The sequence below is a fragment of the Penicillium soppii genome (assembly GCF_028829465.1).
Source record: "Penicillium soppii strain IBT 18220 chromosome Unknown utg000004l, whole genome shotgun sequence".
In the NCBI taxonomy this organism is placed as follows: Eukaryota; Fungi; Ascomycota; class Eurotiomycetes; order Eurotiales; family Aspergillaceae; genus Penicillium; species Penicillium soppii.
This window is the reverse complement of record NW_026643234.1, coordinates 4,953,927-4,973,685: the sequence shown is the minus strand read 5'-3', so window position 1 is coordinate 4,973,685 and position 19,759 is coordinate 4,953,927. Positions and strand designations below refer to the sequence as shown.

The 19,759-nt window shown below is 49.6% G+C and overlaps 9 protein-coding genes across 9 annotated transcripts; 4 read left to right on the top strand and 5 right to left on the bottom strand.

Moving 5' to 3' along the window:
- Positions 1-1,647: 1,647 nt before the first annotated feature.
- Positions 1,648-4,373, bottom strand: agdC (putative alpha-glucosidase; the record flags this gene model as incomplete). Its single annotated transcript, XM_057240839.1, has 4 exons — positions 1,648-2,569; positions 2,648-3,275; positions 3,327-3,693; positions 3,741-4,373. 4 exons carry the CDS (start codon positions 4,371-4,373, stop codon positions 1,648-1,650), a joined length of 2,550 nt encoding a protein of 849 aa, XP_057100134.1.
- A 1,753-nt stretch (positions 4,374-6,126) lies between these two features.
- On the bottom strand, positions 6,127-7,284 carry N7529_005311 (NAD(P)-dependent alcohol dehydrogenase; the record flags this gene model as incomplete). Its single annotated transcript, XM_057240838.1, has 1 exon — positions 6,127-7,284. The coding sequence occupies one exon, from the start codon at positions 7,282-7,284 to the stop codon at positions 6,127-6,129; it is 1,158 nt and encodes a 385-aa protein (XP_057100133.1).
- Positions 7,285-9,345: 2,061 nt separating this feature from the next.
- On the top strand, positions 9,346-10,392 carry N7529_005310 (sterol desaturase family protein; the record flags this gene model as incomplete). Its single annotated transcript, XM_057240837.1, has 1 exon — positions 9,346-10,392. The coding sequence occupies one exon, from the start codon at positions 9,346-9,348 to the stop codon at positions 10,390-10,392; it is 1,047 nt and encodes a 348-aa protein (XP_057100132.1).
- Positions 10,359-10,777, bottom strand: N7529_005309 (FAD-dependent oxidoreductase; the record flags this gene model as incomplete). Its single annotated transcript, XM_057240836.1, has 2 exons — positions 10,359-10,516; positions 10,582-10,777. 2 exons carry the CDS (start codon positions 10,775-10,777, stop codon positions 10,359-10,361), a joined length of 354 nt encoding a protein of 117 aa, XP_057100131.1.
- Positions 10,778-11,700: 923 nt separating this feature from the next.
- On the top strand, positions 11,701-13,142 carry N7529_005308 (uncharacterized protein; the record flags this gene model as incomplete). Its single annotated transcript, XM_057240835.1, has 2 exons — positions 11,701-11,991; positions 12,417-13,142. The coding sequence occupies 2 exons, from the start codon at positions 11,701-11,703 to the stop codon at positions 13,140-13,142; spliced, it is 1,017 nt and encodes a 338-aa protein (XP_057100130.1).
- Positions 13,143-13,403: 261 nt separating this feature from the next.
- N7529_005307 (GNAT family acetyltransferase) lies at positions 13,404-14,171 on the bottom strand (the record flags this gene model as incomplete). Its single annotated transcript, XM_057240834.1, has 2 exons — positions 13,404-13,768; positions 13,853-14,171. The coding sequence occupies 2 exons, from the start codon at positions 14,169-14,171 to the stop codon at positions 13,404-13,406; spliced, it is 684 nt and encodes a 227-aa protein (XP_057100129.1).
- A 1,026-nt stretch (positions 14,172-15,197) lies between these two features.
- On the top strand, positions 15,198-16,018 carry N7529_005306 (F1F0 ATP synthase subunit g; the record flags this gene model as incomplete). The annotated part of the gene is made up of 3 exons (XM_057240833.1): positions 15,198-15,444; positions 15,645-15,729; positions 15,787-16,018. 3 exons carry the CDS (start codon positions 15,198-15,200, stop codon positions 16,016-16,018), a joined length of 564 nt encoding a protein of 187 aa, XP_057100128.1.
- Positions 16,019-16,490: 472 nt separating this feature from the next.
- rok1 (RNA-dependent ATPase ROK1) lies at positions 16,491-18,644 on the top strand (the record flags this gene model as incomplete). The annotated part of the gene is made up of 1 exon (XM_057240832.1): positions 16,491-18,644. The coding sequence occupies one exon, from the start codon at positions 16,491-16,493 to the stop codon at positions 18,642-18,644; it is 2,154 nt and encodes a 717-aa protein (XP_057100127.1).
- An 89-nt stretch (positions 18,645-18,733) lies between these two features.
- N7529_005304 (uncharacterized protein) lies at positions 18,734-19,512 on the bottom strand (the record flags this gene model as incomplete). Its single annotated transcript, XM_057240831.1, has 2 exons — positions 18,734-19,252; positions 19,315-19,512. 2 exons carry the CDS (start codon positions 19,510-19,512, stop codon positions 18,734-18,736), a joined length of 717 nt encoding a protein of 238 aa, XP_057100126.1.
- Positions 19,513-19,759: the final 247 nt, after the last annotated feature.

Genomic DNA, 19,759 nt, shown 5'->3' with positions numbered 1-19,759 from the left:
CCGGGGTGAGACTCCGAGACAAATGTCTATGATTGGACTCTCAATGGACTCGAAAAGTGGTGAAAAGTGGAATATAAAGTGGATCAATAAGGGCTCTAAGGGAGTGTTAGCCCCATGCGCTGTTGGGGAAAAAGAACCTAGGACCCTCAAAAGCTTGGTGCCGCCCTCGGGTGAATTTACAAGGTATGAACCATACCGGTTGGAACAGCCTCGTTACTAATATCATTATGCGAGGCACTATGCCACGTAAGATGCTTCATATATACTCTCGTGTCACTGTAACATGTCTTCATTACCTAGGTCCTCCGTATGTGCTTATATGTCGATGGCTGATCCGCCGATCCGGCCGATCAGATGTTACAGAATACAACAATGCAAAGTCAGTGTCATCAGGATGATGGGTCGGAATAATTTCCACGTCAATTACATCAAAAGGATTCGAAGAGACCCAGTTAAAATTTAAGCCTGACACAAGTCTGAGCGAACGAAAATAGGTGAACCCTTTATTCAAATCAAGGGACCAAGACAATGCTACTCTTGAACTCGTTGTAAGCGACCGCCAAGCCTTGCAGAGCCCTGGAATTGTTTCCTCTGCTGCCTTCTTACGCCTCCTACAATCTTACCAACGCCTACCAAGGCTGACTATATTCCTGGAGTTACATTATTTCATTTCGTTTCATTTATACAATTATGATACTAGGGCTGCCGTATCACTCTGGAAACCTCTTTTTAAGTTAAGCCCATATTAATAATTTAATAACTAATCAAATCACACAAATCACAAGTCATATCTCGCGATCGGACATGCGAGGTGAAACAGGGGCCACCTGAACACAATTCTACCCAGGCACACCGTAGTATGCAGTACTCCGTATAACTTGTTGAACTTGTGACCCATGGTCTCTCGTATACTGCATCCCCGGTACATGTCATCGCATAAAATTGCCTACTACATGATGTATCGATGAACAAAATGATAAACTCTAAGGCTAAGAATAGCTCGCAGGTTCCCAGGTTTCTCTTTCTGCTTACCGACATATTGACACTGAAGTCCTTCACGGTCAGATGACTCAGTGAACCAGCGGCCTGTGCCCTAACTGGGGCATAACGTGGCTGGAGGCTCTTAGCGTCGACATTCGGACTGAGACTTTTTTTTTTTGTCTTTGGTATTTTGGCGCTAGTACCTGCGCACTGTTCAGTACTAGCCTTATATCTAGACTAGCGCTGATATTAGTTCGTGACTCGATATTTTCCCAGCTGGTGCTCCGAGTTATAATTATAACATGGATAGAACGGCAACAGAACTTTCTTTCGACAGTCAATAATCAAAAATATGCTGCATGTCAGAGACCCCTCACATCACCAACCCTGCAAGGGATGAAACGTTTTAATCATTTACACATTTACACACCCTGTTACCTGTGGTGCTTGGCGATGGGGACTCGGACGCAGGAACAGCCACAACCCAATCATAGTTCAATAAATGAAGCGGCTAAAAATATGCGGTAATTATCTCGATGAGCAAAAAGACTTGGCTTGACTTGGCTTTCATAAATGTGTTCCCCCAGATAGTCTAACTACCTACGGAGTATGGATTACTAACTCATACTCCATGGGCATCTAAAGCCATCCGCTCAGCCTAATAATCTAAACCAAAGTCACTTCCGTAGGCCCCGTCAACTCAATCTGCACCTTCTTCGTAACGCTCTGTCTCTTCGCGTCATACTCAACATCTCGTCGAGACTTGCCCTTCTGCCCAAGCAGCGTAACAGCCTCAACAACCACATTCGGATGATATCCAAACTTCCCGAGAATCTTCAACTTCCCACCCGCAAACTCAAACCTAATCTCCGCCGCCTTATCCACCCGAATCGACTCCCCGTCATCAAGATACAACTCCCCAACCGCCGTCCCATCAGCACCAGGCGCAACAAGAATCTCAAACCCACGCTTCCTCAACTCCGTCGTAGTCATCGCCCCCTCAACCCGCAACGGAATAATACTCCCACCACGCACATGAATCGGGATATCCGTAATCGCCACATCCGCAATTGTCACATCCCCAGAAACCTCCTTTCCAGTAAACCAATCATAGAACAAATCCGGGAAATAAGCCTGCACCGAGCTCTCCCCCTCCCCAGCAACGGGCGACACGAGCAAAGCATCACCGTAAAAGAACTGCGCCTCATTCCCAAACGTCTTCTCATCACCAGGATAAACGTAGAAAAGCGGCTGCAAGAACGGCGCCCCGGTAACGCTCTGCCTGTGGAACGAAGTATACAAATAATCCAACAGGCGGTAGCGAATATCGATGATTTTCCTCGCGGCTTCAGCAACGCTCTCCCAGCGGTAAAACTCCTGCGGAATGCTGCCGAGTTCATTGTGATTCCGATAGAAAGGATAGAACGCGCCCAGCGTCGCCCAGCGCGCGCACAGTTCTTCGGTGGTATTCCCGCCGAAACCGCAGACGTCGCTGCCGACCATGGGGATCTGGAAGATGGACGCGAAAGCCAGCATTTGCGGGATCGACACGCGGTATTTGTCCCACTGGCTGAGATTGTCGCCGAGCCTGGTTGATTACACATGTGGTTAGTCTATGTTGGACTTTGGATGAATTCTGATCTGTGGAACGGGGAGCATGGCATACCAGTGGCCGACGTGGGCGCCTGCACCGGCAAAGGTGCTGCGGGTGATGATGAGAGGGCGGACGGCGGGGCGGCGCTGGAGCATCGCTTCCCGCGACGCAGAGCTCATCATCGTGCCGTAGAGATTGTGCGTGTCATATTCGGCATAGCCGCCCTCGTGGATGATATCCGTGTCGATAGTCTTGTTGCTGATGGAGCCGGCCTCGTTGGCAATCTGGTACCGGGGGTTAATCAGGTCTCGACCGGGGAGACCGAGCTTCTTGGCCTTATTCTTTTCAGTCTTGCGCTTGGCCCGAATTTCGGGCACGGTGTCGCCTCTCTTCACGCGGGGAGTAGGAGAGGAAGAAGAAGTCGAGCCGGGTTGGAAATTGGCCGGGAACCCGGGGATGTGGCGTGGAGGGGAGCGGACTGGGGGAGCGGCTGGGGGGAGGCTGTTCTGCTGGGCGTATTCTGCGGGGTTGGCGCAGGGGTAAGGGCAAAAATTGGCGGCTTCGTTCATGTCGATCCAGAGGCCGTCTATGTCGACGCCGTGGTCCTTGCTGAAGAATTGGCTAAATTCTTTGTTCCAGTAGCTCTGGGTTTGGGGGTTGAACCAGTCTGGGAAGACGGTTAGGCCGGGCCAGACAGCGCCTGAGATTGTGAGTATTCGTTATGCTTAGGTGCTGGTCAACGGGATCATACCTTGATAGAGTTCTGATTGCTCGTTGTCGCGGTATAGGAAGATACCTTGGGCGTCGCCGCGCTTGAAGGCACCGTTGTCTAGCGCTGTTAGAAGTGGTCTAAGCTGATGGGCATATTCCTTACCGGAGTGACTGACGGCGGGGTCGACCATAACGATGTAGTGCTGATCATGCTTGTGGAGGTACGAAACCAGCTCCCGCATCTTGTCCAGTGGGAAGCGCTCATCATCTAGAGTGAACACACGACGGCCACTCATGTAGTCGATATCAGTCCACATAGTCTCAAGCGGAATGCCAGCCTTGCTGTAGTTGTAGACAGCTTCAGCGACGTCAAAGACATCCTGGTAGCCATATCGGCAGTTGTGGTACTAAACCAAGTCAACACAGCCCAGCCCAAAACATGACATCAACATACCCCAAAAGTCCAATAACTCTGCATAGTAGGAAGCCCCACAACCTCCGAATACTGCACACTCACATCCTTGGGCGTAGGACCAGCAAGGAAATAGAAATCCAAGACACCACCAAGAGCATTATACTCCAAATACTGCTTCCCACCAGCAGTCTTATCAATTTTAATATCCATGCCATTGGAATTCAAAAAGAAAACACCATGAGTCCCTTTTTTCCCGCGATGATCCACATACACCGGATGCGCACCGTAAAGATTCGAATCCGACGGAATGCCATACGCATCGCGGTTCCAGATTGTTCGCGTGTAATTTGTCGTCGGGAGACGCAGCGAATCACTGTGTTCGCCCAGACCGTAGAGGTTTGGATCGGTGGGTAGCCAGGTGCGCAGATTTAGATACTGGGATTGGAAGATGATGTTTGTGCCGGATGTATCGAAAAGGACTTCATTTCCGCGCAGGACGCGGAACGAGAAGGGATTCTCTTTGAAGTCGAAGTGGAGGGTGGACTCCTTTGCTTTTTCGATATCTGGTCGGGGGAGCGCAGCGTTCGGGACTTGGTAGACTTCCTCGGCGGCGTCGTAGATGATGACATGGAGGCGGTTTTCTGGGTTTGTGAGTATGTGCTTTTGTGGCATGTGATGGTTCAGAATGTACCGGTTTGTTCCTCTACCAGTAATTTCAAATCTGCAAGGTCCGAGCCGTAGGTATTACAGGCATCACCGGCGAGAGTTAAATCTGCCGTTAGTCTCGGACCCAATTGTTTAATATTGGAAGCCTTATAACCTGGACAATTATCAAGCCGATCTGTTGATCCTAAGACAGCAGCGCCCACTAAGGGAGCCAGAAGAACCAAAATGCCTTTCATCGTTGAGATCTGGCGACCGTAGCACAACGGGAGTAGATCTGGGGAATTGAAAAGGGTTCCCGTGCATCCTTTTAAGAAAAGCTGTGCTAGGCCAGATGCCAATTGAGGGGAACTGTGGGGATGTCATTGATCTATTGAAATCTTGCTGGGCATCTAGTCAGCATGACTTTATGTCGCATTGCATTGCATTGAATGGTGCTTTGCTGTTGCGGAGAACGGGCAATTGTCGGGTGTTCTCTTGGCTGATCGGCAACCATCCCGGTCCTGCTATCCAACACCCCACACAGCGTAGTAGTAGCTTCGGGGTCTATGCAGGGTCCTGCTTTTGCTTTTTACTCCATTTGGCATTGGGTTTAGCTTTCTTGATTGGATTTGCTGCTACCCTTTCCCAGGAAGGAAATCTTGGTTGGCAACATTTATTGTGCTGTGTCATATTAGCCTCTTAGGCAAGGATCATACAGGTAGGAAAATGCCGAAAGACAGTACCAGCAGCCTTGGAAGTGCATGGACCCAGCTCTCAAAGGAATAACGGCTCTTTTAAGAGCTTCTTTAGACGTCAACATAATTTTCTTATGCTGAAGTTTGCTGGTGCGTCTTTTTGTATAAATAGAAGTAAAGTAGCGTACTTCTCCACTTCGACAGAGAACATTCAAATTCCATAAGCCTTGGACACGTGACCAACAATGAACTGAAGTAGAGCTAAACAGTTAGTTGCTGTAGGTGAATATCAGTAGTGGGCTAGAGCTCACAATATTGATGGTTATGGCAAATTCGGATGGGTGAATTCAGTAAAGGTGGTTGGCAGAAAGCACCTTTTGATCTCTGAATACTTGAACTGATTAGCTCAAAGCACAACCATTTGTAGTTGGCACTCAAAGTCGTTACGCATACTGTGTAGCGTTGTTGGACAAGCAAAAGCCTGGAGCTTCTGCGTCGTATATAGAGTGTGGCGATGCTCTAGAATACCACATTATGGTTACTTTCCATGCGCTTTCGGAATGTCTGCATGAAGTTTGCATACGATGTGACACCTGACACTAGTCATTCCCATATGTTGTCCCACAGACTTGGATCAGTTGTGCCATAACGCCCTAGATCACTAGTACCAACTGATTAGTGGCTTCTAGATCCAAGTTGCAAGGCTGTTTTAATTCGTCGGACACGTCTTTCATTTCACCAAATGATTACCCGGACTTCATGCCGGCTTAGGCCTGAGAATGACGTGTGGCCCCGTGGGGAGGCAGTAGCTGACTACCCAAGGTACCTTGGTGATCCAACCAGGTCCTTGGCTTGCAAGGTCCTTATGTCTGTTCTGTCAGAACAATCTCATCTATCCCAGGATATTCTACTTTGCACATCATACTGAATAATTTTGAAAAGTTTGAAGTCATCTTCTAACTGCCCGAAAGCATATCTAGACATCATTCGTCATTAAAAGGAAAATCGTCAACGCCAAAGGCTCTTGATCCCAACCAGAAACCCGCTGATGTTCTCAAATATCGCCCTTCATCTTTTTCGTCTCTTTAAATCTTCTGACCAGCATTGGCGGCCTTAACATCCTCCTCTGAGCTCATGATCTGCACCTTAATAGCTCCAGTCTTGGGGTTGGCAGCTGTCTCAAATGCCTTGAGAGCATCCTCAAGTGAGAACCGGTGAGTGACCAACTTGCTCAGGTCAATCACACCGTTCTGGACAAGGCGAATGGCGCGGGGCCAGGTGTTGCAGTATCGGTACTGGTACTGCAGGTCGATCTCCTGGGTGCTGAGACGCATGAAGGGAATAGTCATCTCGTTCTTGCCGACACCAATGACAAAGACCTTGCCACCGAACTTGACACTCCAGATAGCGGAGTTGACACTGCTTTCGACACCGGTGCATTCCAAAGCCAGCTTAGGGCGCAGTGCATCAGGGCCAGAGCCCTTGCCGTCATTCAGGGCATTGATAATACCGTCTGCGCACTCTTCAGCTGACTTGCCAATCTCAACCTTGTAGGTGCGAACTTCAGGAACAAGCGACTTGGCGAAAGCCAGACGGCCCTCATCAATATCGGTGATGACAATGGGACAAGCACCCGCAGCCCGCGCGCTGAGCAAGCTGATGAGACCGATAGGCCCGGCACCGGTGATCAACAGAGAGTCACCGAGACGCAGACCGCTGCGCTCGACAGCAGCCAGAGTAACACTCAGAGGCTCAAGCATAGCACCATCCTCGAAGCTCATATCACCGATCTTGTGGCACCAAACGGCGGGGTGATTGACGTAGCGACGGAGCAGGCCGTCGACAGGGGGAGTGGAGAGGAAAGCGACATTTTCGCAGCCGTTGTAGCGACCGGTCAGACAGGGCTCGCAGGCGTTGCAGATAACATTGGGCTCAATAGCGACGCGGTCGCCGACCTTGAGGTGTGTGACATCAGGCGCGACTGCAAGGATCTGGCCTGCCGATTCGTGGCCGAGGACGTGGTCGCCAGTGACGATCATAGGACCAATACACCCGGCGTGCCAGAAGTGAACATCGGAACCGCAGATACCAGTGCTGCGGACCTCAACTGTGACCTCGCCGGCCTTCAGGCCCTTGCCAGAATTGATGTCCTCTACTGTTGGAGTCGAATCGGCGATCCAGAGGTCATGTTTGGGGTTGGTGTAGACACCGATGTTGGTCTTTGTGACGGTTGCGGAGGCCATTGTGTAGGGGGGAGGGTATAAGGCAGAAGAGAATGGAAAGGATAAATGTAAATGCAATGCAAGGGTGCCAGCTTTAATAAGAAAAAATCGGAGTCCAGGTGATCTGTACAACTTATTCAACCGCGACCAGCTGTTTTCAACCCCACGGTCATACAAATAACAGGAGTGGAGCAGAGGGGCACCCATTTAACCGTGCGGGGGTCAATTGCTTCATACGTCTTGATCGGGAAACCCTTGCCCGCTCTCAGTCCTCGCTGGCCGAATAGTGATCGGCTATCGGTTAATTAGAAGCTTTAATGTCAGTCGGATTGGAGTTTCCTCCAAGTGTTTGAATCTGTACCATTTCAAATCAATGATTTCGCTGTTTCAATGAAGAAAAAGGTACAATAGTCCGCAATACAATAATACAAAAGTGATAAATGAATTCTCCCTATCAACCGAGAGTGGCAATTCTCCGGCGGATATCTTTTCTCTGGTTGATGGAATGGGTTCGGGGTGGGGAAACGCTTTTTTCCGCATAAACGGTGCAAACTAGAAGCCTTTATTGTCAGGCAGCATTGTCACTCTTTCTCATCAGCTACAAACAGTACAAACAGTACATATTTCAGCCTTGGCCAACTGGCAGAAGTGTTGCTGAGTTGAGCCAATTAGCGGTTGAGCGCCCCATGTTCCTGCATATCAATTTACGCTGTACAACTAACAATTACATCAGACCTGCCCTTAATCCTAATGATGATTTCACCAACTGACAACTCTGATAAGCAAGCTCCTGAAGATCTGTCCACTGTTGCAATAATGCCTGCCTCCAGAAGCGCTACTCGCCTTCTGCAGCAGTCTCGCCTGTCAAGTCACCTACGAAAACCTCCGGTCTGCCCCAAGGAATTATAGGCTAACTCCCTCTTGCTTTTGGCCATGTCGCCGACGATTCCCAGTTCACTGTCTCCCCTTGATGGACCTCGAGTCAATCAAGTCCTCATCATCAGGAAGAAAAGAGTAATAAGTCCCGACTCCGGAGGCCAAATAATTGCTCGATCCTATGGTCTCCAACCAGGACAGCCGGTTATGGAGGATAACAACGGGTCGCATACAATATTCCTGTCTAAAAATAAACTTTATCTTTGGGGGGCGGATGAACGACGAAGTCGGAGAAATTGTGTCTCAAGATATTCGCGAGATCGCAATTTCGATCTCCCAGTCGGAGCTTAGAGAGCTAGCCAGAAAGCCTCTTATTTAACTTCTATAAAGAATATACGACTCAGATCACGAGGGTAAATACGCTGACTAATATATCTCTTTTATTGACCGGAGTACAACATTGTATAGTAAAATGCTAGCCTGGTGGAGTATAAATCCTAAAATTGCGCGAACGAATAGTACCCCACGTTTGAGCCCCCTCGCTACCACATTACAGTGATGTCTACTCCGTACTACGTAGTTCTTATTAATTTCAACGTGTGAAAGGATGACATAATCCATATGCCTCGGTATCAGATGCTGTCCAGCGCTGATCAACACTGAAAATGGACAAGATTGTAAGATTGAAGCAGACCCACTCCATATCTGGCTTCCCATATTAATCAAGGTTATTGCTGAGAAATAATACGATGGCAATGAGATTTGAAGAAATGAATATTGAACTGCGGACGGAGGAGAGAAGGAGAAAGGGGAGAAGGAGAAAGGGGAGAAGGAGAAAAGCGAGAAAGAGAGGGAGAGATCTATCTATCTATCTATCTCATGCATGGGAGACTCATTCCAAATGGGATGGCATTTGACATCCCAATATTAAAGGACACCAAGAAATGAAAATTATATGATTTATTGCATCAGTCGGACTTTTCTACCCTTCCTCATTTGTCAATATTATCTCTTGTGAATGATCATTAACCAGTAACAGCAGTATACAGAAGTGATCTTCATCCCCACACCTCGGTTCCCAACTATTCTTTTGTTGGATGACCCACCCCATGTGTTCTCAAAGTTAAACATGAATATAACATCCAGCGGGAGGACCAGAAGGGATATCCCTGATATCTTTCCACCCCTTTTAAATCGCTACTCAGAATGGCCGCCCCGATGCGCAATCCAAAGGATTCGATGAAGTCCACCTGGCGAACCTGGGATCGCTCGCAGTGGAACTACGGCCACTGGCTTCTGGAATATCTAAATGTGCATCATGTCGAACTTGACCAAGAAGTCCCCGTTCATCAGAAAACGGAAAAGGTCCCTTATGCACCAGAGATGCAGTTCCATCGTTGGATCATCCTCCACGGCGGTCTCCCACTCCTCCTCCATCAACTCTACATCACCATCTTCGGCCACCCCTCAGCCTGGCTAGCATTTGTCTACTACAGTCTAGCCCTAGAAGCCATCGCCGTGAAAGAAACCCACGTCCTCCGACGCATGGGCCACAGCCTGGGCTTCTTCGACGGAGACAAACACGCCCGCGACGGCGTACCAGACGTAGGAGTGGGCAAAACTGTGCAAACGGTGCTGTCAGTGATTATCCTCCGGCCCATGCTCACCGTCTTCCTGGCCTATCGCGCCAACGAAGGCCCCTCAACGATCCGCTGGGGCTGGCTAATCTTCGAAACCGGGATGTACCCTCTCGCCATCGACTTCTGGTACTACATCATGCACCGCTCAGCCCACGAAACAGAAAATCTCTGGCAATTCCACCGCACGCACCACCTGACCAAGCACCCTGTTCCGCTGCTGACCGCATACGCGGACACGGTGCAGGAGTTCATTGACGTGATCGGCACGCCGCTGCTCGCGTACAGCACGCTGAAACTACTTGGATTCCCAATGGGCTTCTACGAGTGGTGGATATGCCAGCAGTACGTGGTGTTCACAGAGATTCTGGGACACAGTGGGTTGCGGATGATTGCTACGGCGGCGAATCCGTGGACGTGGCTGCTGCGGCTGTGTGATATGGAGCTTGTTATTGAGGATCACGATCTTCATCATCGCAAGGGCTGGAAGAATAGCCATAATTACGGCAAGCAGACTCGGGTGTGGGATCGGTTATTCAATACCTCCATTCCTCGGATAGAGGGGCATAAGGATAACATAGATTATGTCAATACAGCGGAACTTCCCTTATTCTGATTGTCTAGGTGCGCATCATTCGCTGCCTGGAGGTCCGCGCTGGGTTGCTTGAGAATATCTTGTTCGCCATCCGTGAGCCTTGTCATCTTTGGATTGAACATATATGCAATGATTTCACGAAACACTGTATTGATTGGAGGTTTAGATATCTGGTTTGCGTATATTTAGCCCTAGTGCATTTCCACATACATGGAATAAAATTGAATGAAGTTAAGAGAATACCACCCAAGCGGTGTGCTTGCAGCTGGTCCAATGAGTCGAAGAGGATCCGAACATCCTCCAGACCGGCATTCAACCCTTGGCCGTAGAACGGCTGTACAGCATAGGCAGCATCGCCAATGATGACCACATTAGAGTGTTGCTGCTTCGAGCATTTGATGTCCATTATGGGCACATGCGGATTGGCGATGAATTGGGCCTGCAGTGACTGCGGCGAGATCAGCTGAGGCGTGACGCTTGGAAAATGGTGATCGAAGAAGGTGGGCAGCTTGTCTGAAGATTGCGTCAGATCTGAAAATGCTGCCCCGGGGGCAAAGAGCGTGCAGCAGAAGAGCCATCCGAGGAAGGATTGGCGATGAACATGGATTCGTTGGCCGGCCAGATATGTAGGTGGTTTGGAGGCATGCGATGTTGTCCTCTGTTCGACGGGATCTGGAATTCGCACCACATAGAGCGTACTAGCGGCCTTTTTTGTCTTTTCGAGACACCTCACTGCACTCCAGGCATATTATTGCGCAATCCCAGTTGATTCCTGTTTAATGCTATTCTGATATTTAGCGGCATGGCTCTTTGCTTCTCTTTCAGACCGTTAGTTTGGTTTTGATTCGATGGTTCGTTCCTGTAGGCACCAGGCTGCACGCCGGAGTTTGCCTACTAGTAGCCCCGTTTCTCCATGTTTTTACTCTCTCCATTCTCCAATTCATCTGCACGTATTTGTTTTACAATTAATCATTTATATTTTCTTTTTGTTCTTTGCATTCATCCGATCCCCAATGGTCAAGATCCGCCGTCCCCCCAGGCCTGCCACAAAAGAGTGGATGCCCTGCATCGAATCTCAGCTACGTGGCGGGGCGGTTAGACAGGAAAGAAAATACTTTTCGATGGACCTTATTCGAGGCACCAAGTAATAGTCTGTGTCCCTTCGCGGTAGACCTTGCTTGTCCTAGCACACTCGCCGGAGCAACAAAATCTGCTTTGATCTGTTCTGTTCATAATCTTCAATTGCTCTTGGATCGCAAGCTAGCCTCTGTGTTGATCCAGGTTGCCAAATCATATTGTTCTCGAAACTAACGCTCACCTTTCCTCAAGATGACTCGTCCGATTCCCCTTTTATCTGACTATGGAATGTCCTCAAGCCGCGGCTTTCTGCCCCCGGAACCGCCACTGAGAGTCCTCCCAGATCCGTATTATGCTGAGTGGGAGGCCATTGTGGCCGATCTGCCATCACTTGTCGTGACCAAGAAGCTACGACAGGCAATTGACCGGCTTCCGGTCCTCTCGACGGATCGTTTGAAAACTCCTGCGGAGTGGAGGAGGGCGAACGTGTGCCTAACTTTCATGCTCCATGCCTATGTATTTGGAGAGAAAGCACCTAGAGGAGTAAGACACATCAACTCTTTTTTTTGTCTCTTTCCTGAGATTGAACTAACATCAATGGATACGAAAAGAGGATACCTCCTCCACTCATGGTTCCACTGTTGAGTGTTTGTGCATATTTGGAACTTCCCCCGATAGGGGTATACGCCGCTGTCAATATGTGGAACTACCGATCAATTGATCAAGATCTAGCATGCAGTCGGCCAGAAGATATGATACTATGTTGCACATTTACTGGGAGCTCGGGGGAGCAGTGGTTTTACCGGATTTCCATTGCCATTGAGGGCATGGCGGCCTCAGCCGTACCATCAATGATAAACGCGATCGCTGCCGCACGTGCTGGGGATGTTATTACAGTCACAGAGTGTTTAAGCACCTTTTCCAAAGGCCTCCAGGGAGTGCTTGACATTCTCAACCGAGTGTCCTAGGGTATCGATCCACATGTCTTCTATCACCACCTACGGCCTTTTTTCGCAGGCAGCCAGTCAATAGGTGGTCTAGTCTACGATGATGGGACCGATAAGGAAGAATACCGTCGCTCAGTTGTCGGGATAAGCAACGGGCAAAACTCGCTGGTGGTCTTCTTCGACCTTGTCCTAGGCATCTCGCACTCGAAAACGTCTAAAGGCGACAAGAGCTTCTTCTCCGAGATGCGCAAATTTATGCCTGGAATTCACCGCCGGTTCTTTGAACATATAGCAGAGATTGCCAACATCCGAGCCTTTGTGGAGGAGCGAAGTGACGACCAGGGCCTCCTCGCTGCCTACAACGCCTGTCTCGAAATGATGGTCTCTATGCGAGATGTCCACATCCGGATTGTGGCTCGTTATATCTTGACCCAATCGTTCAAAAATGAACGACAGGATCTTTGTTCTCTTTGTTCTTGCGATAAGAATTCCTCCCCGCCTCAACCTGAAAGTCCTTCTAACGCTCCAGCAGAGACTCGAAAGGGGCTTGGTGGGACAGACCTGATCCCTTTCCTGTCTCGGGTCCGAACCGGAACAAAACAATTGAAGATGAGTTCGCTCGCTACTGGTACCCTGGATAGCAGAGAACAACAGATGAGTCTCAAAACCAGGACTGGGTTGCAGTATATCCTAACATTTGCTATTGGTATGACGGCATTGTGTCTTTGCAAGTGGTCGAGAGTTTAATTTCTAATCACTTTAAATACCTGAATAGCTATAGATGATATATATCTACACATCGTGAAGTAGCGTCCTTCCTAGGTAGAGAGAGTTCTCTCGACTAGTTATAAAGAGCCCCTATAGATACTCAGGAATCTATAATTTAATCTTCGGTATCGGCCTAATCTCAATCAAGAGTAATTTTTCGGGGCAATAATCATCATGTACCACCATAAGGGTTCAAATCTCCTAAGTGGATTGCTGGTCCTCATCATGTAGTTATACGCACTATATAGTGTACATCATTGCCCGAACATCCACACCCGGAGTTAAGTTAGTCATATTGACTATATCAAAGCCGAGCTTCTTATACAACCCCGCACCCTTGATACCGGCCTCCAACCCGACACACACATGCTCTCGTTTTGCCTGCTGCAGCCCCCATTCGACCAGTTGTTTACCAATGCCGCGGCGCTGATGCGGTGGGTCGATAGCCAATTGCCCCAGGTACCATAACTCGGGGAAGTCAGCGAAGGGGAAGGTGTCATCTGCGGCCGTCCTGAACTGCTGTAATCGATCTAAATCCTTACTGCGGTCCGGGAATACCAGGGAGAAATATCGGTCCTCTAGGTCCAGCAGTGTGCGCTCCAGGGCTATAATATATGCTGGTGTTAGCCAGGCGGTTGCCTATGACGATCGCGGATAAGATTAGAGTAGATAGATGAAATGGGGATCACCACCATGCCACCAGCCATTATTCGCGCGCTTCCATTGTACGGCATCTGCCCCGGTCCCGTATCTCACCCACCCACTGTAGCCTCGGATCTCCTCACGGTCTCCGGAGTGTTCTACCGCCACAATCATCACATAACCCGGGGTGACGAAACGTGTCTTCAGTCGCCGGAGAAATCCATAGCGGAAATCTGCATAGTACTCATGGCGCCCAGGACACATCCAGGTAAAGAGTTCATCCTCCAGCATGGCCTGTGCGATGATATTGGCGATCTCAGGCAGATCTTGGGCCCGCGCGGGGCGTAGACGAACACCTGAATTCATGAGGTATGAGGAGCGTTTTTGTACCGAGTGTAGGTATCCAGTCACTATTGAGGTCCAGTAAGAAAGTAAATTTCTCCATCTAGCTTCTATATCTCGCCTTTTTCACCGCCTACCTACCTTATACGGCAAGCTAGTACTCCGTAGCTCTCGATCTAAGACAGGTAAGAAACACTGGCCCATATGATTACAATTATCCGGTATTTTAACGATACAGCGTTTAGATACGGGGAAATTGTTTGACCGTGCCAAAGGTAGTTTAGCGTGTCTTGGCCTGGGGTTTCGAGAAAGGATCTAAGAGTGTGAACTATGTAAGTCGCGTGTTAACTTTAGGACTGTAGGATAACTTACAGTGCTGACTGGGTGCTGAATAGCTACAGCTGGAAATGCAGCCATATTTGGCCTCAAACTCAGTCATTCGACGGCAATTCTACAGGTCCTCATATTCTAGTTGTAATTTTGTTGAAATGGTCTATATACTTCATTGCCTCACGGCTCAAAAATATACTTTGAGCACAGTGCAACCAATTCAAACATACACAGCCATTGTGGACAAATCATGGTTAACCTATTGACTGAATGAGATTATAGGCTATGATTCTTATGAGAAGGCACAAGTCTTCCCTAATAAAAAATGGCTCTTTTCATAGACCGAATGTTCCTAGTGGCCTGACTAACGCTGCAGGTACACCTGGGCAACTTACAATATAAAAGTGCTGAGTTTCATCCACTTGTTTTTTGTTATTTAGACAATATTTAATATGAATCCTTGAAATTCTTACATTCCTCTCTACATCATAATAATAAGATCTAAATACAATCCGATCTCAAAAACTTCAAATATTCCAATGTTGTTAAGTTAAAATTTGACTCACGTGACCGCAATTCCTGAAGTTCCCGAGCGTCAAATCTTCATCTCTACCGCGCGAGACTTGAGATCATTGGATCATACTGCCTTTCTATCAGCGACTGCTTCGGGTGACTTTCGCTTGCTTCTTCTTTTCCACTCATTTCCTCCAAAACACCAAAATGCCCGCCGCCACCCGTGCCGTTCTGCGGCAATCGCAGTTCCTGACCCGGAGAACCGCCGTCAGACACGCTTCGTCCACTTCGGAGGCTGCCTCCAAGGCTAGTGAGACTGCTTCTTCAGCGGCCTCCAAGGCCTCTGAGGGTCTGTCTAAGGTCTCTGCCTCCGCTGGCCCTGCAATCTCCAACGCTGCCGGTGCCCTGCGCAAGATCGGTGGTCCCGCCGGCAAGGTCATCTCTTTCGTCGATGGTAAGGAACACCCCTGATCCTCTCCCAGTTTGGATGCATACAATGGAGCGTTAGAAATTGGGTACTCTTCAAACAAGAAAACCACGATCGAGCGACCGATCCAGCCCGACTCATGATCCTCGAGTCCAACCTCCTTGTTGACTTTCCAAACTGCGGGTTGCTTTTCCCCAAAGTCCATAACTAACTATCAATTCATCTAGCCATGATTCCCCCGACTCTGTACTACTCCAAGGTCGGCCTTGAGCTCGGCAAGCTGGTGTTCCGTGGCCAAAACATGGCTCCCCCGTAAGTCGACCCTCGCACATGACCACACGACCATCCCCAGTCTAACAAGTCTTCTAGCAACCTGGCCACTGTCCAGTCCTACTTCCAGCCCTTCATCAACAACCCCGCCGCTCTCAAGAACCTCCCCTCCCCCTCGGCTATCCTCGCCCGTGTCCGCAACGCCAGCCCCAAGCAGTTGGCCCTTGCCGGTGTTACCGCCGCTGAGGTCATCGGCTTCTTCACTGTTGGTGAGATGATCGGTCGGATGAACATCATTGGATACCGTGGCGAGCCTGCGCACGCCCACTAAATGGATAGACTGTCGTCCTTTACTTTCCCTATGTTAATGCGCCTTTGTACCATAGACGATGGAATATAAGCTGTTGTCTGAGATAGATCTTATTGCAATTCATTCCCCGTTTGTTCCATCTGAATCAGTTTTTAGGCACTGCCCAAGTGTTCTCGAGAGTAGTCCAAGGCGTCATAGGTTGACTTGACCTTAAGCTTTCCTGTACTGCTGTGCTGAATGACAGTGCTCCAATCCTGCAATTTCCCTATGTGTTTGTAGCATCTCTCGCTTCGTACATATATTACCTTCAAATAATTACAACTTAGATAATTGCACATACATGTAGACATCCAGATAAGATATCTTCCCAAGTTGTTGCAGTTCAACAACATTTCGGCGGTGAGCAACGCTGATTGGTCCGGGAGCAAAGATGGCGAACCACTTTTTTTTCTTCCTTGCGAAATATCAAAGTCGACATTTTCATCCAACAAAAATGGACGCTTTCAGGTTGTTGACGCGGTCAACAAAATTCAAGCCTGCCTCTGCAGCTGCAGAGTCTCGTTTGCCCTCCACCGGAAAAGCAGCCAACCCGCAGCTCTTCCGCACCGCGGAGGCCGACGAGCTCGTGTCCAAGAATGGCAAAAAAAGAAAAAGAGGCACTACCGCCCAACAGGACGAAGAAGATGTCCCTGACCTTGACTTCTTCAGCTCAAATAAGCGTCCTGCAACTAGCGTGACAGAAACCGCTGTTGCAATCGAGGATGATGCCGAAAAAGCCTCCTCCCAAGATGTATCAGATGCGGCTGAATCCATGGATGAAGTGCAGCGTCGCACAATCTTGAACTCACACAAGATCAAAGTGACAGACATGCGCGACTTGGATGATATCCAGCAGTCTGAATCTACCAAGGACTCCAAGGACTCTAAGAAGAAAAAGAAGAAGTCTAAGAAGGAAGAAGCACCTGTTCTTAGCAAGAAGGAACAAAAGCGCGCCAGGCGCTTGTTCCCTGAGCCGCTGCTCGACTTCAAGGAGCTGCGGTCGAAATACAAAATCTCCTCGCGGCTTGCGGAGAACGTAGCGGATCAAGGATTCACGGTGCCTACAGAGGTCCAGCTTGGAACACTCCCCTTGCTGCTCGGAGAGTCTTCTGAGCCAGATCTCCTGGTTGTTGCGCCTACTGGCAGCGGCAAAACTTTGTCATTCTTGATCCCTGTGATCAACAAGATTGTGCGACACCACCACTCACACCCGGACGAGCACGGCATTCTCTCTGTGGTTGTGGCGCCTACCAAGGAACTTGCTAGCCAGATCGTCAACGAGGGCCGCAAGCTAGTGGTTGGAACTGGTGTCAAGATTACCCTAATGAAAAAGGGCATGCGTGTTGGTGACGATGGTAATGCCAATGTTCTTGACGAGAAAAGTGACGAATCATCCGCGTCAGAGGACGAAGATGCCGACAACAAGCCTAAAAAGGAACGAGCCAATATTCCACTCACCAAGAGTGACATCCTCGTGACTACGCCATTGATGTTGGTCAACGCTCTATCTGCGAATCGGACAAGTACTATGGCGACCCTGCCTCTAGTGCGCAGCCTGGTGATGGACGAAGCAGATGTTCTCCTAGACCCCTTGTTCCGGGAACAGACACTCGATATCTGGAAATCATGCTCGCACCCTGACCTACGGGTCGGTCTATGGTCAGCCACCATGGGCTCAAACATCGAAGATATGACCAAGTCGACAATCAAAGAACGACAGGAAGACCTCGGACAAAAGCCAAGCGAGTCACACGCACTGCTTCGCCTAGTCGTAGGATTGAAAGACTCCGCGATCCCCAACATCGAGCACAAACTCGTGTACGCAGCGACAGAACAGGGTAAACTCCTCGGCCTCCGCCAACTCCTCCGCCCATCAGCAGCCTCAGCCTCCGACATCCGCCTCCGACCTCCCTTCCTCATCTTCACACAGACCATTCCCCGCGCCGTGGCCCTCCACTCCGAACTGAAATACGACATCCCAGCCGAAGCAGGCGGCTCGTCACGAATCGCCGTGCTCCATTCCGACCTCTCCGACATCCAACGATCAGAGATCATGCGCGACTTCCGTAAGGGCGAGATCTGGATTCTCGTGACAACAGACCTGCTCGCGCGCGGCGTGGACTTCCGCGGCATCAACGGCGTAGTCAACTACGACATCCCCAACTCCGCAGCTGTGTACGTGCACCGCGTGGGCCGAACCGGACGCGCCGGCCGCGAGGGTGGCATCGCTGTGACCTACTACACGAAAGAAGACATCCCGTACGTGAAGAGCATTGCGAACATCATCGATGTGAGCGAGAAGCTGCGCGGCAAAGAAGGCGACAAGTCCATCCAGAAATGGCTGCTGGATGCGCTGCCGAACCTGAGCAAGAACAGCAAGAAGGATATGAAGAGGCATGGTGTCAAGGCACGCCAGGCTCCTCGATTGACCGATAAAGAGGAGGATGGCAAGGGTGCCCGTGGTATGAGGATTAGTACTAAGAGTGGCTTTGAGCGCCGTCTGGAGAATAAGAAGAAGGGTGCTATTGCGGCTAGTCGGAGCAGGAAGGCTGCTGCGGCTGCTGATGGCAACGTCAGCGATGCCGGTAGCTGGGCTGGTTTGGACTAAGTGTCTTCATTTGTACAGTACTATTCCCATCATCACGATATCATAAACACATCACGTTCGTGAATATTATATACAAGTCTTGAAAATCATTATTTGCCGCTCGTCTGCCTCTGGCCGTTCTGTGCCTGCGCCTGCGCCTGGGGAGCAGCTTGGGGAGGCGGAGGAGGTTTCTCCTCTACAATTTTCCTGATCAAAGTAACAGGCACGAAGGCACAATCCAACATGTCCTGTTCCTCCAGAACAGCAGCCAACTCATCGCCGTCGCGGTCATAATATAGCGCCCATTCACCCTCTTCTTCCTCAACAGCCATGAACCTTTTCCGCCAACCTTCGAGTGAGATGACCCTCTCCTCTTTACACCAGTCCCACGGCTCAACGATTTCCTCGACACTCTGTGAGCGATTCCCATACCGCAGTTCGTGGGTCACCGTATCAGCATAGATCCAATTAAGAAGAGGCGGATTATCAGCGACATAAGTGGGGAGACCGAGGCCGCGCTCGCGTTTTAAATATTTTAGTTCCTCTGGTTCAGGGTACTCGATGTAGAATGCCAAGGCCGTGAAAGCTGGCGGGTCGCGCTTGGAGGGGTCTGGATCTGCGAGGTAGACCTTGATTGTGTTAGCTTAGATTTGGATTTCGAATTCAGAGATGTAAGCCAGGGGAAAAATACCTTCCCGTCTCTTACGACGACCGTCATCCCGTTTAGTTCGCGGTCATCGTCTGTGTCTCCGTCGCATTCGGCATAGATGTTGAATTTGACCATCCGCCGGGCTTCCTCTCGGCGTTGGTTTGCTTTGCGCTGCTCGCTGGAGGCGAGTGATACTCCTGTCACCGTTGGGATGGAGGTGAGAGCTAGGAGGCCGATCATGTTGCTGGTGGGGTACGCGCTGGATGTAAGCGGAGGGTTGGATGAGGGAGTAAATCTCAGTTGGTAAATAGGTGAAAATATAGAGACTTTGTGTCGTAGAAAAGGGCACAAATATGTTTGCGCATGCGCAGCACCCTGTTGTATCGAGATTTTGGACTCTAACGGTATTCATGTGGCGTTGTGGTCTATGTTCAAGTCTGTTCTGTCGCATTAGCATGATTCAAGATTTGGCAGACTCTTCACTGAC